This window comes from Staurois parvus, unplaced genomic scaffold (assembly GCF_062004578.1).
Source record: "Staurois parvus isolate SC_StPar_1 unplaced genomic scaffold, SC_StPar_1.0 ptg002313l, whole genome shotgun sequence".
Classification (NCBI taxonomy): Eukaryota; Metazoa; Chordata; class Amphibia; order Anura; family Ranidae; genus Staurois; species Staurois parvus.
In genome coordinates, this window is record NW_028320109.1 from 119,399 (window position 1) to 135,470 (window position 16,072).

At 51.0% G+C, this 16,072-nt stretch overlaps 1 protein-coding gene across 1 annotated transcript in view; it reads right to left on the reverse strand.

Moving 5' to 3' along the window:
* HSPG2 (heparan sulfate proteoglycan 2) overlaps positions 1–16,072 on the reverse strand; it is a 111,572-nt gene that overhangs the window by 82,672 nt on the left and 12,828 nt on the right. The window contains 12 exon segments of the mRNA XM_089665739.1: positions 503–649; positions 978–1,129; positions 1,214–1,358; positions 1,441–1,572; positions 2,370–2,489; positions 4,480–4,749; positions 5,626–5,745; positions 6,955–7,080; positions 9,507–9,545; positions 11,272–11,432; positions 12,092–12,150; positions 12,264–12,373. Coding sequence (XP_089521865.1) covers positions 503–649; positions 978–1,129; positions 1,214–1,358; positions 1,441–1,572; positions 2,370–2,489; positions 4,480–4,749; positions 5,626–5,745; positions 6,955–7,080; positions 9,507–9,545; positions 11,272–11,432; positions 12,092–12,150; positions 12,264–12,373 — 1,581 coding nt within the window.

A 16,072-nucleotide genomic window follows, 5' to 3' on the forward strand; every position in this document is an offset into this window, starting at 1 on the left:
GAGGACAGAGGTCCATTAGTCGGGTATGTCCTGAGAAGTATCTACACACAAGCCCTGACTGTTGAAGGCCAGAGAGGTCCATGATCCGGGTATGTCCTGAGATGTATCTACACACAAGCCCTGACTGATGAAGGCCAGAGAGGTCCATGATCCGGGTATGTCCTGAGATGTATTTACACACAAGCCCTGACTGTTGAAGGCCAGAGAGGTCCATGATCCGGGTATGTCCTGAGATGTGTCTACACACAAGCCCTGACTGATGAAGGCCAGAGAGGTCCATGAGCCGGGTATGTCCTGAGATGTGTCTACACACAAGCCCTGACTGATGAAGGCCAGAGAGGTCCATGAGCCAGGTATGTCCTGAGAAGTGTCTACACAATGAGATATGTTCATGGATATATCACGTAACCGGATCTCTCTAGATTGATCTGATGATCATGAACACAATATAATATATTCTGTAGGTTTGGGGAAGGATTTTATCACTAGTAAAGAGATTTACCTTTAAAGTCATCGGGAGCGTCAAAGCGAAGTCTGATCTGGTTTCGGTAGCGCCCCGTCTGTTGGCACACCTTGGTGACACCAAAACAAAAGCAGGGAATGCACCTAGAGGTGGTCTCCACGTGGAAGAAGCCCTCAGTGCAAGGACCTGGAAATCAAACATTGATCACTGATCACAGTCCAATACATGATTGGTAATAATCAATATCCAATGAAACAAAGTTACATTTTATCACTTTCAGTTCCACCTACACAGAAGAGTCCACATGGACCCATTACTAGTCTTCACGCATGGATTTCGCTCCACCTTTAAATGATCCTACTCAGGCCTTTGCACACAGGACATTCAGCAGCAGAGCGGCTGTGTTGGTGGAGATCATGCCGCCATTTTGTTGGCGACTTTGTAAATGATTTAATTGGATAATGCAGACGCAAAGATTTTAGAATTGTTGTCCCCATAGATGGTGGAACATTACCTCTGGATGGCTTCAGGGACAGAACACCATCAGGAATACCGAACACCATGCCCTTGGCGTTGATGGCCTCACACGTGTACGCGCCTTGATCGGCCTCCTTCACATCCCGAATGATGAGTGTCCCGTGTCCGTTCTCACTGCTCATCGTCACTCTATGGGGGGGCAGAAATGAAAGGTGACGCTTGCTGATATCACACGACAACAATGGTGAAACCTTCCCCCTGTGAAGGATGTACCTGCTGCTGGTGGGAATGTGGCCCCAGTTCAGCCTCCAGGTGATGATGGGAGTCGGGATACCAATGGCAACACAAGTAAAACGCACCGTGTCCCCCCGGGAGGCAACGATACTTTCCTCTGGAGGGGTGATCACCTGGGGAGGACCTGACACAAACAAAAATCACATGACGGAGAATATAAAAGACGATTGGCGGTTTAGTCTATAATGACACCCGAATACACTTACTGCAGCCGACTTCATCGGATCGGTCGGGACAGTCGGCCTCCTCGTCACACTGGTAACTTGCTGGGATACAGATCCGGGACTGGACGCAGACAAACTGCTCGGGGGCACACATGTCACTCGGCCCTTTAGTGGCTGCATGGAACGCAACGAAACGCTCAGCATTAGAACCAAATATACTTCACATCAACTATACATCTGACCTTGGGGGGGGGGGGCAAACAAGGGTGTGCATGGGGCAAACAAGGGTGTGCATGGGGCAAGGAAGGAGGTATATGGGGCAGAAAAGGGTGTGCATGGGGCAAGGAAGGAGGTATATGGGGCAGAAAAGGGGGTACATGGGGCACAGAAAGGGGTGTACAGGATAAAGAAGGGTGTGCGCAGGACTAAAAGGAGTAGCACAGGGCAGAGAAGAAGGTGTGGGGAATGAGAAGAGGGGGTGTACAGGGCAGAGAAGGGGGTGTAGGGACAGAAAAGGGGGTGTAGAGACAGAGAAAGGGGTGCACAGGGCAAAGAGGGGGTGTAAGGGGCATAGAAGGGGTTGTAGAGACAGAGAAGGGGGTGCACAGGGCAAAGAGGGGGTGTACAGGGCAGGGAAGGGGGTGTAGGGACAGAGAAGGGGGTGCACAGGGCATAGAAGGGGGTGCACAGGGCAGAGAAGGGGGTGCACAGGGCAGAGAAGGGACTGTATGGAATGAGAAGGGGGTGTAGGGAATGAAAAGGGGGTTCACAAAAAAGGGGGTGTAAAGACAGAGAAGGGGGTGCACAGGGCAAAGAGGGGGTGTATGGGGCAGAGAAGGTGGTGCATATGGCAGAGGAGAGGGATGTACAGGGCAGGGAAGGGGGTGCACAGGGCAGAGAAGGGGATATACGGGGCAGAGAAGGGGTGCATGGGGGACCCCATGAGGTATGAAGCAGAAGAGAGGACTTACGGCAGTTTATCTCATCAGAATTGTCCCCGCAGTCATCATCACCATCACATCGCCACAGCTTCAGGGCACAGCGTCCGTTCTTACACTTGAACTCATTGGGCTCGCAGGGGGAGGGGGTACCTGGGGGGTTAGATGAGGTGAGATTAGAGGATGTACACCGCCACGGAGTCAGTGAGCGCCATATTAGTATAATGCACCATTTCCTATCATCTACAAGACAAGATGAAGTCTCCTCACTACTTATAATACCAGGTCCAGAAGGGGGGAGACCACTGAGCCCTGATGAAGGGGGGAGACCACTGAGCCCTGACGAAGGGGGGAGACCACTGAGCCCTGAAGAGGGGGGGAGAACACTGAGCCCTGAAGAAGGGGGAGACTACTAATGTCAGGAATGGACTTGCCAATAGTGGTGGGACTCACCTGCCTTGTGGGCTGCAGTACCAGGGCTGGCCAGCGGGTGCTCTCAACAACCAGAGGCTCACTCCTGCAATTAGCCATCACCTGGGGCTAATTGCAGGTGGTGTATTTAAGGGATGGCCAGACCTGCAGTCAGTGCCTTGTTGTACTGTTTGCTTGGCCCTGGTTTCCTGATCCTGTTTCTGCCTGTCCTGACGCTGCCTGAACTCTGCCTGTACTGACCTCGGCTAGTCCTGACCACTCTCCCACCTGCTCCTGGTACTCCGTTTGCCCGTTTGCTACCGACCCGGCCTGCCTGACGACTCTTGTATCGTATGTTTGTTATCTGTTGGAGGTTTGGTTCAGTTTGTTTGCACTGTGTTATGTTTAGTTTTGCACTGCGTTTGTATTGTTAGTCTCAATAAATTATATTATTTACTATATCTGAAGCCTGCGTTTCCCTGTGTCAGTCCACACACTTCTGGTCATACCCGCATCCCTGACAACTAAGCCCTAACGAAGGGGGGAGACCACTGAGCCCTGAAGAGGGGGGAAGACCACTGAGCCCTGAAGAAGGGGGAGGCCACTGAGCCCTGACGAAGGGGGAGACCACTGAGCCCTGAAGAAGGGGGAGGCCACTGAGCCCTGACGAAGGGGGAGACCACTGAGCCCTGACAAAGGGGGAGACCACTGAGCCCTGACAAAGGGGGAAGACCACTGAGCCCTGAAGAAGGGGGAGGCCACTGAGCCCTGACGAAGGGGGAGACCACTGAGCCCTGAAGAGGGGGGAAGACCACTGAGCCCTGAAGAAGGGGGAGGCCACTGAGCCCTGACGAAGGGGGAGACCACTGAGCCCTGACGAAGGGGGAAGACCACTGAGCCCTGAAGAAGGGGGAGGCCACTGAGCCCTGACGAAGGGGGAGACCACTGAGCCCTGACAAAGGGGGAAGACCACTGAGCCCTGAAGAAGGGGGAGGCCACTGAGCCCTGACGAAGGGGGAGACCACTGAGCCCTGAAGAGGGGGGAAGACCACTGAGCCCTGAAGAAGGGGGAGGCCACTGAGCCCTAACGAAGGGGGAGACCACTGAGCCCTGACGAAGCGGGAAGACCACTGGGCCCTGACGAAGCGGGGAGACCACTGGGCCCTGACGAAGCAGGGAGACCACTGGGCCCTGACGAAGCGGGGAGACCACTGGGCCCTGACGAAGCGGGGAGACCACTGGGCCCTGACGAAGCGGGGAGACCACTGGGCCCTGACGAAGCGGGGAGACCACTGGGCCCTGACGGATCGGGGAGACCACTGAGCCCTGAAGAGGGGGGGAGACCACTGAGCCCTGACGAAGGGGGAGACCACTGAGCCCTGACGAAGGGGGGAGACCACTGAGCCCTGACGAAGGGGGGAGACCACTGAGCCCTGACGAAGGGGGGAGACCACTGAGCCCTGACGAAGAGGGGAGACCACTGAGCCCTGACAAAGGGGGAGGCCACTGAGATGAGACCTGATGAAGGGGGAGGCCACTGAGATGAGACCTGATGAAGGGGGAGGCCACTGAGCCCTGACGAAGGGGGGAGACCAAATAGCAATACAATTGTTTTATAAATACACCCCATAGCGTTTTTCAGACCTCCTATGTATAATGCTGACCCCCCCCCCCTCATCCCCCCAATCACAGAAATGTACAGATCAGATGGTAGAGAGGAGGGGGCACTCACCGCAGTTCAGCTCATCGCTGCCATCTTTGCAGTCACGTTCTCCATCGCACAGATAATCGCGGGGAATACACTGTCCATTGGGGCACCGCGCCTCTTCCCTCCGACATGGGCGCGGCTCATCTATGGGGGGCTTGGGATGCCTGAAAGGTGTGGTGGCAACCACCGGCGGCCTGGTGTATACGGGCGGGGGAGGGGTGGTGGCGGGGCGGGGGGTGTATATCGGTCTTGTAGTGATGACAGAGGGGGTGGTCACGATTGACGCTCCGGGTTCTGTACAAAGAAAAGTGCGACAATGATCAGAAGACGACATGGCGGACCAGGCGGCGCAGCCCGCAGGACAAAACGCAAAATCAACATTTCCACAACGCGTTTTTCCCGCGGACGGTGTTATCTCAGAGCGCGGGAAATCGGGGAAAACACACAGGCAAGCAAAAAATACAAAATGACCAAATAGAAATCTCAGAACCTCAAATGTTCCCGACAGCCAATCACAGCAGCAGCCGGCAAAGCAAGAACCGGCGAAGACGCCGCAGCAATTCACCAGCGGCACAGTTCTGTGTAGAAGGATTCGCATACTTCTAGGGCTGCATTCATAAAATAATCGCTGTGCGAAGGTCTCCGCCATCCTAGACACATTCCTTCACTGAAGATGTTCATTTCCTATGATCATCAGCTCCATCTAGTGGCCACAATGCAGCATTTCATGAAAATACCACGTTATGGCCACTAGATGGAGCTGCAGTGAGGAAATATACGTTCTAGACCAATCACGGGGATTATTCATGATGGCCGTGTGAATGCTGCAGACATCTGCACAGGATCGGCCCCTATGAGTGTCACCCCAGATGAGGCTTTTTTCTTAGATTTGGATGGATTGTTGAACCCGTGTCTGCGGATTTCCTCTTCCTTCCTGTCCCAGTGACAACGGTTTCAGGAAGTTTTGGCTGCTTCTGCACTGAGTAGGGGACATGGCAGGCTTATCTCTGAGGATTTCTCCTCAGCCCCGGTGCAGCTCCAAGGCTGCACACTAACGCACATCAATGGATGAGCCAATGTCCCGGATTCCTAGAGAAATGCTGAACTCTGATTGGATGGCCTTCCTCTCGGAAAGTTTATTCATCGATAGGGGTCGTTTCGGTCTCTTACCACATTGACTCTCATCAGACGAGTCCCGGCAGTCAAATCGGCCATCGCAGTAATAGATTCTGGGAATACACTCGCCGCTGCCACATGTAAAGTCCGTGTGACCGCAGAGCACACGTTCAGCTGGAAGATCATGCAATGCCAGGTTAGTATGTTACCTCTGCCTGCCCCCAGCTCACACCCAGAAGGCGGCCTCATAAAGGTGACCAATCACAGATACACAACTTGGTTTATGTGGTGCCAAGTACAAAGATTTGGTATGGTGCCCCCTAGTGAGAAGGTGAATCTGGCACTCTGTGGCTGTAAAAGGCGTCACCCCTCTGTGATTTCCCAGGTCTTTGTCCCCATCCAAAGACCCCTCTGGGAGGTTCCAGGTCTTTGTTTCCATCCACAGACCCTTTTATGAGGTCCCAATTCCGTGCCCCCATCCACACACCCCTCTGGGAGGTCCCAGGTCCTTGTCTCTATCCACACATCCCTCAGGGAGGTCCCAGGTCCTTGTCTCTATCCACACATCCCTCGGGAGGTCCCAGGTCCTTGTCCCCATCTACAGACTCGTCTGGGAGGTCCCAGGTCTTTGTCTCCATCCACAGACTCTTCTATGAGGTCCCAAGTCCTTGTCCACATCCACACGCCCCTTTGGAAGATCCTAGGACCTTGTCCCTATCCACCCACCCCTCTGGAAGGCCCAGGTCCCTTTCCCCATCCACAGATCCATTTATGAGGTCCTAGGCCCTTGTCCCAATCCACAGACCCATCTAGGAGATCTCAGGTCCTTGTCCCAATCTGAAAACCCTTCTAAGAAGTCCGAGGCCCTTTTCCCCATCCACACACCCCCTTGAGAGGCCCAGGCCCCTTTCTCCAGCCAAAGACCTCTCTAAGAGCTCCCAGGTCTTTGTCCCCATCCACAGACCCATTTATGAGGTCCCAGGACCTTGTCTCCAATCATGCACCTTTCTACGAGGTCCTAGGTCTTTGCCCCCATCCACAGACCCTTTTCTGAGGTCCCAGGTCCTTGTCCCCATCCACAGACCCTTTTCTGAGGCCCCATGTCCTTGTCCCCACTCATTGACCCTTTTCTGAGGCCCCAGGTCCTTGTTCCCATTCACAGACCCTTTTCTAAGGTCCCAGGTCCTTGTCCCCATTCACAGACCCTTTTCCAAGGCCCCAGGTTCTTGTCCCACATTGGGCAGCAGAATGTAAAGCACCTATTGCTCAGCACAGAGCCCCCAACCCATAATATGCTCTCGTTAGTATGCAGCTTCTGCTCTCTGGGCATCTTTCATGATGCAGTCTCCAAGCCCCAAACCCTGCACTCCCATCAGTACTCACGGCACCCTTCTTCATCGGACATGTCCCGGCAATCATGGCGCTGGTCACATCTGAACTCCAAGGGGACGCACTCTCCGCTGGTGCAGGTGAACTCATCCACCATACATGTACGCACTGGAGGGGTGACTGAGGAGAGAGACTTTAATTACAATCTCAGCACAGATACAGCAAACAACATGCAGATCACAGGGCAGGAGAAGTCTGACAGCGTGGTGGGAAGTCGCACTGCGACAAATGCCGCAATCGCCAATACAATGACATGCCATGCTGGTAAGTCAAACATAGAGACAAGCTGATACCGGTCACTGGAGGGTCGGGTCACCAGTCGCCGGAAGGTCTGACAATGATCATCAGAAGGTCTGATGACCAATAACTGGCAGGTCTGGTCAGCGACTATTGGAGGGTCTGATCAGTGACCATTGGAGGGTCGGGTCACGAATCTCCAGAGGGTCTGGTCACCAGTCACCAGAGGGTCTGGTTAGCGATCACTGGCAGGTCTGGTTAGCGATCACTGCAGGTCTGGTTACCGATCACCGGCAGGTCTGGTCACCGATCATTGAAGGGTCTGGTCACCGATCATTGAAGGGTCTGGTCACCGATCATTGAAGGGTCCGGTCACCGATCATTGAAGGGTCTGGTTACCGATCATAGAAGGGTCTGGTCACCGATCATAGAAGGATCTGGTCACCGATCATAGAAGGGTCTGGTCACCGATCATAGAATGGTCTGGTCACCGATCATAGAAGGGTCTGGTCACTGATCATTGAAGGGTCTGGTCACCGATCATTGAAGGGTCTGGTCACCGATCATTGAAGGGTCTGGTCACCGATCATAGAAGGGTCTGGTCACCGATCATAGAAGGGTCTGGTCACTGATCATAGAAGGGTCTGGTCACCGATCATTGAAGGGTCTGGTTACCGATCATAGAAGGGTCTGGTCACCGATCATTGAAGGGTCTGGTTACCGATCATAGAAGGGTCTGGTCACTGATCATAGAATGGTCTGGTCACCGATCATAGAATGGTCTGGTCACCGATCATAGAATGGTCTGGTCACGGATCATAGAAGGGTCTGGTCACCGATCATTGAAGGGTCTGGTTACCGATCATAGAAGGGTCTGGTCACTGATCATAGAATGGTCTGGTCACCGATCATAGAATGGTCTGGTCACCGATCATAGAATGGTCTGGTCACGGATCATAGAAGGGTCTGGTCACCGATCATAGAAGGGTCTGGTCACCGATCATAGAAGGGTCTGACACTGATCACCAAGGGGTCTGACACTGATCACCAAGGGGTCTGACACTGATCACCAAGAGGCCTGACACTGATCACCAAGGGGTCTGACACTGATCACCAAGGGGTCTGACACTGATTACTGAAGGGTCTGGTCACCAATCAATCACTGGAGGGTCTGGTTACTGATCACTGGAGGGTCTGGTCACCAGTCTCCAGAGGGTCTGACAATGGTCATCAGAGAGTCTGGTCACCGGTCACTGGAGGGTCTGGTCACCAATCACTAGAGGGTCTGGTCACCAATTACCAGAGGGTCTGGTCACTGGTATGGGGATATGATCTGTTCCTGGCCCCTCCACACATGGAAACGTCCCATCATCCTCTGAGTCAAACATAGAGACAAGCTGACACAAGTCACTGGAGGGTCTGGTCACTAGTCTCCAGAGGGTCTAACAATGATCACCAAAGGGTCTAACAATGATCACCAGAGGTTCTGACACTGATCACCAGAGGGTCTGACACTGATCAGCTACCGGCGGGTCTGGTCAGCAGTCATCAGAGGGTCTGGTCACCGATCACTGGAGGGTCTGGTCACCAGTCTCCAGTGGGTCTGACATTGATCATCAGAGGGTCTGGTCACCAGTTACTAGAGGGTCTGGTCGGCAGTCATCAGAGGGTCTGGTATGGGGATGTGATCTGTCCCTGGCCCCTCTACACATGGAAATGTCCCATCATCTTCTGAGACAAACCATCCACAGCATTACCAATGCGTTCTGGGTGAAAACCATAGAAAACCAACCAAAACAACACAGCCGAGCACTGGTTTTGTTATGAGCCCTGACATCCCTTATGTATCACTGTGTCTACAATAAGAACAGTCTATATCATCACAACCAATCAGATGTCTGGGAGGAGAGTGAAGGAGGCTCTGTCAATTGTTGCCCAGAACAACCAATCAGGGTGGGAAGAATAACACGGAGAAGTTGAATTTGGGCCCAACATTGCTTGGTTGGCACATTGAGATATAGTCACAGGTCTTACATGACAAGCAATGCCAGCATTAGATAAAAGAGAACCCCCCGGGGAGCTCCTGGACCATCATCAGCTCCACCCGACCTCAATAAAACTTCATTACAACCACGAGATTAGTCTGATGGAAAACACAGCAATTCCTTTATTAGTGAGATATGGCGAGTCCCATGACAGAGCCGCCAGCAAGAACATCAGACCCGTTATGAACAGCTGATACAACATGGCGGACAGCTATGGTCACACAATGCAGAGTCCGAGGTCACGGCACACCACAAGCAACTTACCTGGAGGCTCAAACCCAATAGGAGGTGGGGGTGTTTGTGCTACACAGACAGAAGATCAGCCAGATAGAAAGACAGATGGACCATCGGTGAGAGAGAGAGAGAGAAAGACAGACAGACCATCAGTCAGAGAGAAAGACAGACAGACCATCGGACAGGGGAAAAGACAGACAGACCATCGGTCAAAGAGAAAGACTGACAGACCATCAGTCAGAGAGAAAGACAGACAGACTATCGGTCAGAGAGAAAGAAATACAGACCATCGGTCAGAGGAAAAGACAGACAGACCATCGGTCAGAGAGAAAGACAGACAGACCATCAGTCAGAGAGAAAGACAGACAGACCATCGGACAGAGGAAAAGACAGACCATTGGACAAAAGGAAAAGACAGACAGACCATCGGACAGAGAAAAAGACAGACCATTGGACAAAAGGAAAAGACAGACAGACCATCGGTCAGAGGAAAAGACAGACCATCGGTCAGAGAGAAAGACAGACAAACCATCGGTCAGAGAGAAAGACAGACAGACCATCGGTCAGAGAGAAAGACAGACAGACCATCGGTCAGAGAGAAAGACAGACAGACCATCAGTCAGAGAGAAAGACAGACAGACCATCGGTCAGAGGAAAAGACAGACAGACCATCGGTCAGAGGAAAAGACAGACAGACCATCGGTCAGAGGAAAAGACAGACAGACCATCGGTCAGAGGAAAAGACAGACAGACCATCGGTCAGAGAGAAAGACATACAGACCATGGGTCAGAGAGAAAGACAGACAGACCATCGGTCAGAGGAAAAGACAGACAGACCATCGGTCAGAGGAAAAGACAGACAGACCATCGGACAGAGGAAAAGACAGACCATTGGACAAAAGGAAAAGACAGACAGACCATCGGTCAGAGGAAAAGACAGACCATCAGTCAGAGAGAAAGACAGACAGACCATCGGTCAGAGAGAAAGACAGACAGACCATGGGTCAGAGAGAAAGACATACAGACCATCGGTCAGAGAGAAAGACAGACAGACCATCGGTCAGAGAGAAAGACATACAGACCATGGGTCAGAGAGAAAGACATACAGACCATGGGTCAGAGAGAAAGACTGACAGACCATCAGTCAGAGAGAAAGACAGACAGACCATCGGTCAGAGGAAAAGACAGACAGACCATCGGTCAGAGGAAAAGACAGACAGACCATCGGTCAGAGGAAAAGACAGACAGACCATCGGTCAGAGGAAAAGACAGACAGACCATCGGTCCGAGGAAAAGACAGACAGACCATCGGTCAGAGAGAGAGACAGGCAGACCATCGGTCAGAGAGAGAGATAGGCAGACCATCGGTCAGAGAGAAAGACAGACAGACCATCGGTCAGAGAGAAAGACAGACAGACCATCGGTCAGAGACACAGACAGACCATCAGTCAGAGGAAAAGACAGACAGACCATCAGTCAGAGAGAAAGACGGACAGACCATCGGTCAGAGAAAAAGACAGACAGACCATCAGTCAGAGAGAAAGAAAGATGGAAATTTGGTTACGGTGATGGACAGACAGACAACCTGTCATAGATATACAGTAGACAGACAGATGATTGGTCATAGAGGAAGAGAAACAGACAGTTGACCAGGAACAGACAGCCAGTAGTGATGACTCCAGTCAATAATAATAGTGACTATAGAGAACAGTAATGGTGACTATAGTACTGAAACTTTCGGAAGGCTCCCCCGCCCCAGGAAAGTCCTATAGTTTACGATCTGCAGACGACTTACCAGCTCCCAGGTTTCGGAATTGGAATCCCCGGGTGGAGGTGACGTAGTTGGCAATGGAGCCGCTCTCAATCACAGAGTACAACACCTGGCGGATTTGTCCATCATTGGTGTTACCTTCTGATCCCACATCCAGCTCCACAAACACATCGCCATCAATCAATCTGCAGAGACGGGAAGATTGTGAGGTGACGCAGGACGAATTGCTCATCATCAAATAAAGCTCAACCCCAGAGAAACACGGCAAGAGTGAACACCAATACCCAAACCTCTAGAAGTAGAAGATACCTCCATGGAGTGACCTCTCCCAGACTGGACAGGCTTCATCCCTCCAGAGGCTTATAACAAATCTCAGCATTCCCCCATCCACAATGCATAACTGAATATCATCAATTGCTAAAGGTCTGCAGCTTACACTTCATTTATGGTGTGTGAAGGACATTACTGAGGTATCAGTGCTAGATGTGCAGTACCACCCTGGTATCTGCCATGTCTATGTGCCATCTGCAATCTGCAAAAGTAGAACTTGTAGCAGAGCTTCTGGAGGCTCCGTAGATCACCTACCTACGCTACTACTGCCTATTGCCTTTCCCTACACAACCCTCTGAAACCATCTAGTCAGGACATTGTGTTCTACAAGATGTCCACCACATCAGAGGAGACTTCCCCTCCTTGATACACAGGTCTGGGATCCCTCTAATGTCACAGTACAAGGATGGAGGGAGGACAGGTATCCACAATGTGAACCAGAAGACCCATCATGTCCTCCATGCAGATGTAGAGTGGTTGGAGAAATGCTGCTTGAAATGCATGCTTCACTTACTTGACGTATACAACATTAACCATTTGTTCTCCAGAGATTTTGTAATATTCCGACTCCAGCTGAAATGGAAAAAAATCGGCAGTTAGTGGCCATTACTGAGACACTGACACACACAGAAAATCCAAGCAATAATAAAGGCCACGACAGGTTGGGGAGATGGATGTGATCTCACCGTGTCGACCACAGCCTCTGACAGATCCCGAAACTGGTCGGAGGAGACATTGTCCAGGTCCGACGTGTAGTCTATAGACTTGGTGAAATTCACTAGAGCTCTGTAATAAACTGAAAGAGAGAGAGGAAAACCCATTACCAACTGAAAAACAATGAGGCACATACCAACAGCTCCCCGCCAATAATCCCTGGAAATGGGAGCAAGGCATCAACACAAGGGCACCTCGGGTCATCCCAAAACTGGCTGGAACCATAGAGCAGGCACAGACGGGCACTGAAACTGGCAGGGTCGCCCATTACCAGTGCCAGGAAAACACAATGAATGGAGCAGACAAAACACTTAATGACATTAACAGAAACTGCAATGTAACCCAGAACATCATTGACTCTCCTCAGCCCCTCCAGAGCCCATAGTGAGCAGTCCTGGGTTGTCACCTCAAGGTCCTATCACTAGAGGGCGCCATGTACACGGTATGGAAAAACTCACCCATAGATCAGCCGGAAATCCACAATATACTGTACAATGGTTTCCAAAGAAATGTGTGCTTATATGAACTATTATCATGAATGTTTTACTGGGGACAATTTTGTGTTGTGAAGGTTCCCCAATTTATCTAGAGCCCCTCATTGCCTTTGTGTAATGTAAAGGCCAAAGTAAAAAAACAACTGTCAGCAAGGAGAAAGTCCCCCAAAACTGCAGCTGGCAGAAGGATCACTGAATGCACCGCATAGAAATGTGTGGTAGGAACGAGCGTCACCGAGCAGGATGAGCCGGGACTTGCAATGCAGTTTATATAAACATCACGCTAAGTAACAAAAGGTGTGGATGGCGCCGGTGTTATGGAGGAGACATCACATAACTTTCTGTAGGTTCACTGTCAGAATCAAAGAACAAGAAACTTTGCATGCCTGAAAAATTAACAGCAATGTCTTCATTTCACAACAATTATCCCACAGAAGTGATATGAAATAAGTGACCTCCATGATGCCTCAGAGCAGAGCCACACAAACCCAGGAGCCAAGCAGCTAATGGGACAGGAGCCAAGCAACCAACAGACCGGGAGACCAAGCAGCCAACAGGCTAGATGCCAAGCTACCAACAGACCAGGAGCCAAGCAGTCAATGGGCCAGGAGCCAAGCAGCTGATGGACAAGGAGACCAAACAGCCAAAGGGCCAGGAGCCAAGCAATCAACAGGCCATGAGCCAAGCAGCCAAAGGGCCAGAAGCCAAGCAGCCAACGGGCCAGGAGACCAAGCAGCCAACGGGCCAGGAGACCAAGCAGCCAACGGGCCAGGAGACCAAGCAGCCAACGGGCCAGGAGACCAAGCAGCCAACGGGCCAGGAGACCAAGCAGCCAACAGTTTAGGAAATAAGCAGCCAATGAGCTAGGTGACCAAGCAGCCAACAGGCCAGCAGCCAAGCAACCAACGGACCAGAAGACCAAGCAGCCAATAGGCAAGGAGACCAAGCAAGGAACAAGCCAGATGCCAAGCAACCAACAGACCAGGAGCCAAGCAGCCAATGAGCCAACATACCAAGCAGCCAATGGGAGTACAACACTTAAGTGTGTTTGAAAAGGTCTTCCATCAACACGAATTATAGGAATGCTTTTACCCAGCTTCTAAAAACAGCAGCCGTGAGATGGTTATAGACCATCCCCACAATATTAACCCACCCTGAGGTCCCTTATGTATGGCACTATCTGCTCACACTGTCTTGACTTTTATCATACAAGAGGCTTCTGATGGAGCCAGGTGTTGTCTGCACCTACTGGTTGATAAGGTCTTGAGGGGTGCAATTGCATAATGCATTATTCATGTTGGTGGTGTGAAGACTGTCCATAGTAATGTTGCCACATGGTTTGAAGAGAAATTGTCTTTGTATGCTGAAGCATTAACAGGAACCTTTGCTGGAAATACCCAAAATCCATAATTTGGAGCAGGATTCACATAAGTCTGGCCATATAGTAGGTGATGGTCAGATGTCCTCATACGTCTGGTCATATAGGTAGGTGTGATGGACAGGTGTCCTCATACCTCTGACCTTATTCTAGGTGATGGCCAGGTGTAGGTAGGTGACGGACAGGTGTTCTCATACCTTCTGACCATACACTAGGGGATGGTCAGGTGTCCGCATACATCTGGCCATATAGGTAGGTGTCACGGACAGATGTTCTCATACCTTCTGACCATATACTATGATGGTCAGGTGTCCTCATACATCTGGCCATATAGGTAGGTGTCACGGACAGATGTTTTCATACCTTCTGACCATATACTAGGTGATGGCCAGGTGTCCTCATACATCTGGCCATATAGATAGGTGTGACGGACAGATGTCCTCATACCTTCTGACCATATACTATGATGGCCAGGTGTCCTCATACATCTGGCCATATAGGTAGGTGTGACGGACAGATGTTCTCTTACCTTCTGACCATATACTAGGTGATGGCCAGGTGTCCTCAACGTCTGGCTATACAGGGAGGTGTGAAGGACAGATGTTCTCATACGTTCTGACCATATACTAGTTGATGGCCAGGTGTCCTCAACGTCTGGCTATACAGGTAGGTGTGAAGGACAGATGTTCTCATACCTTCTGACCATATACTAGGTGATGGCCAGGTGTCCTCAACGTCTGGCTATACAGGTAGGTGTGAAGGACAGATGTTCTCATATGTTCTGACCATATATTAGGTGATGGCCAGGTGTCCTCAACGTCTAGCTATACAGGTAGGTGTGAAGGACAGATGTTCTCATACATTCTGACCATATACTAGTTGATGGCCAGGTGTCCTCAACGTCTGGCTATACAGGTAGGTGTGAAGGACAGATGTTCTCATACCTTCTGACCATATACTAGTTGATGGCCAGGTGTCCTCAACGTCTGGCTATACAGGTAGGTGTGAAGGACAGATGTTCTCATACCTTCTGACCATATACTAGGTGATGGCCAGGTGTCCTCAACGTCTGGCTATACAGGTAGGTGTGAAGGACAGATGTTCTCATACATTCTGACCATATACTAGGTGATGGCCAGGTGTCCTCATACGCCTGATAATTTAGTGTAACAGAACTCTGGAGCATTAGTACTGAAGTTTGCCTTATGGGGAATGAATAATCCTTCCTTAGTGACCCACAGAGGCAGATGGACCAATTCTCGAAATACTTCTGTGCTCTCCTTCAGAAATGACCATTCCCTGTAAATCATCCAGTCTTTTTAGAATTTATAGCTACGTATGGGATCTGGTGTCCACACAGCTGCTCACAAGTCAGATATGCTGCACAGAGGAATATGTCTTATTTATCAGAGCCCCCCTGAGACGGCATACTGCGATTCTCCTTTCCCACCCAAAACATCTGCTCTCCTTTCCCATCTGTATGTAGGCCCAACTACACCCACTATTCCCACCGAATTCTGCAAGGATGAAAGGCAGAGCCATGGAATGTGTGCTCCTGATGGTACAGAGGCCCAGAAGGAGAATACTAGATTGTGTCCTGTCACTCCTCACCAGCGGCTGATAATTTATGAAAACAGCTGTCAGAAATCAGATCTATCCACAGGGAATGCGGCCTCTGTGCCAGGATGTACCCCACGCAGCTGCACGCAGCTGGAGCATCTCGGGCCTTCTACCAGTATATCCCGAACAGACGCCAGATACCAATGTGACCACAGCCAACTTCACTCCAAACAACCTAGAACAGACCCATAGACCAAGAACTACAACAAGGACTGGAAGATATTCTAGATGTAGAAAGGACAAGTCCTCGAATAGAGGAGTTCTAGATGTGGATGAACTACAGATTTCC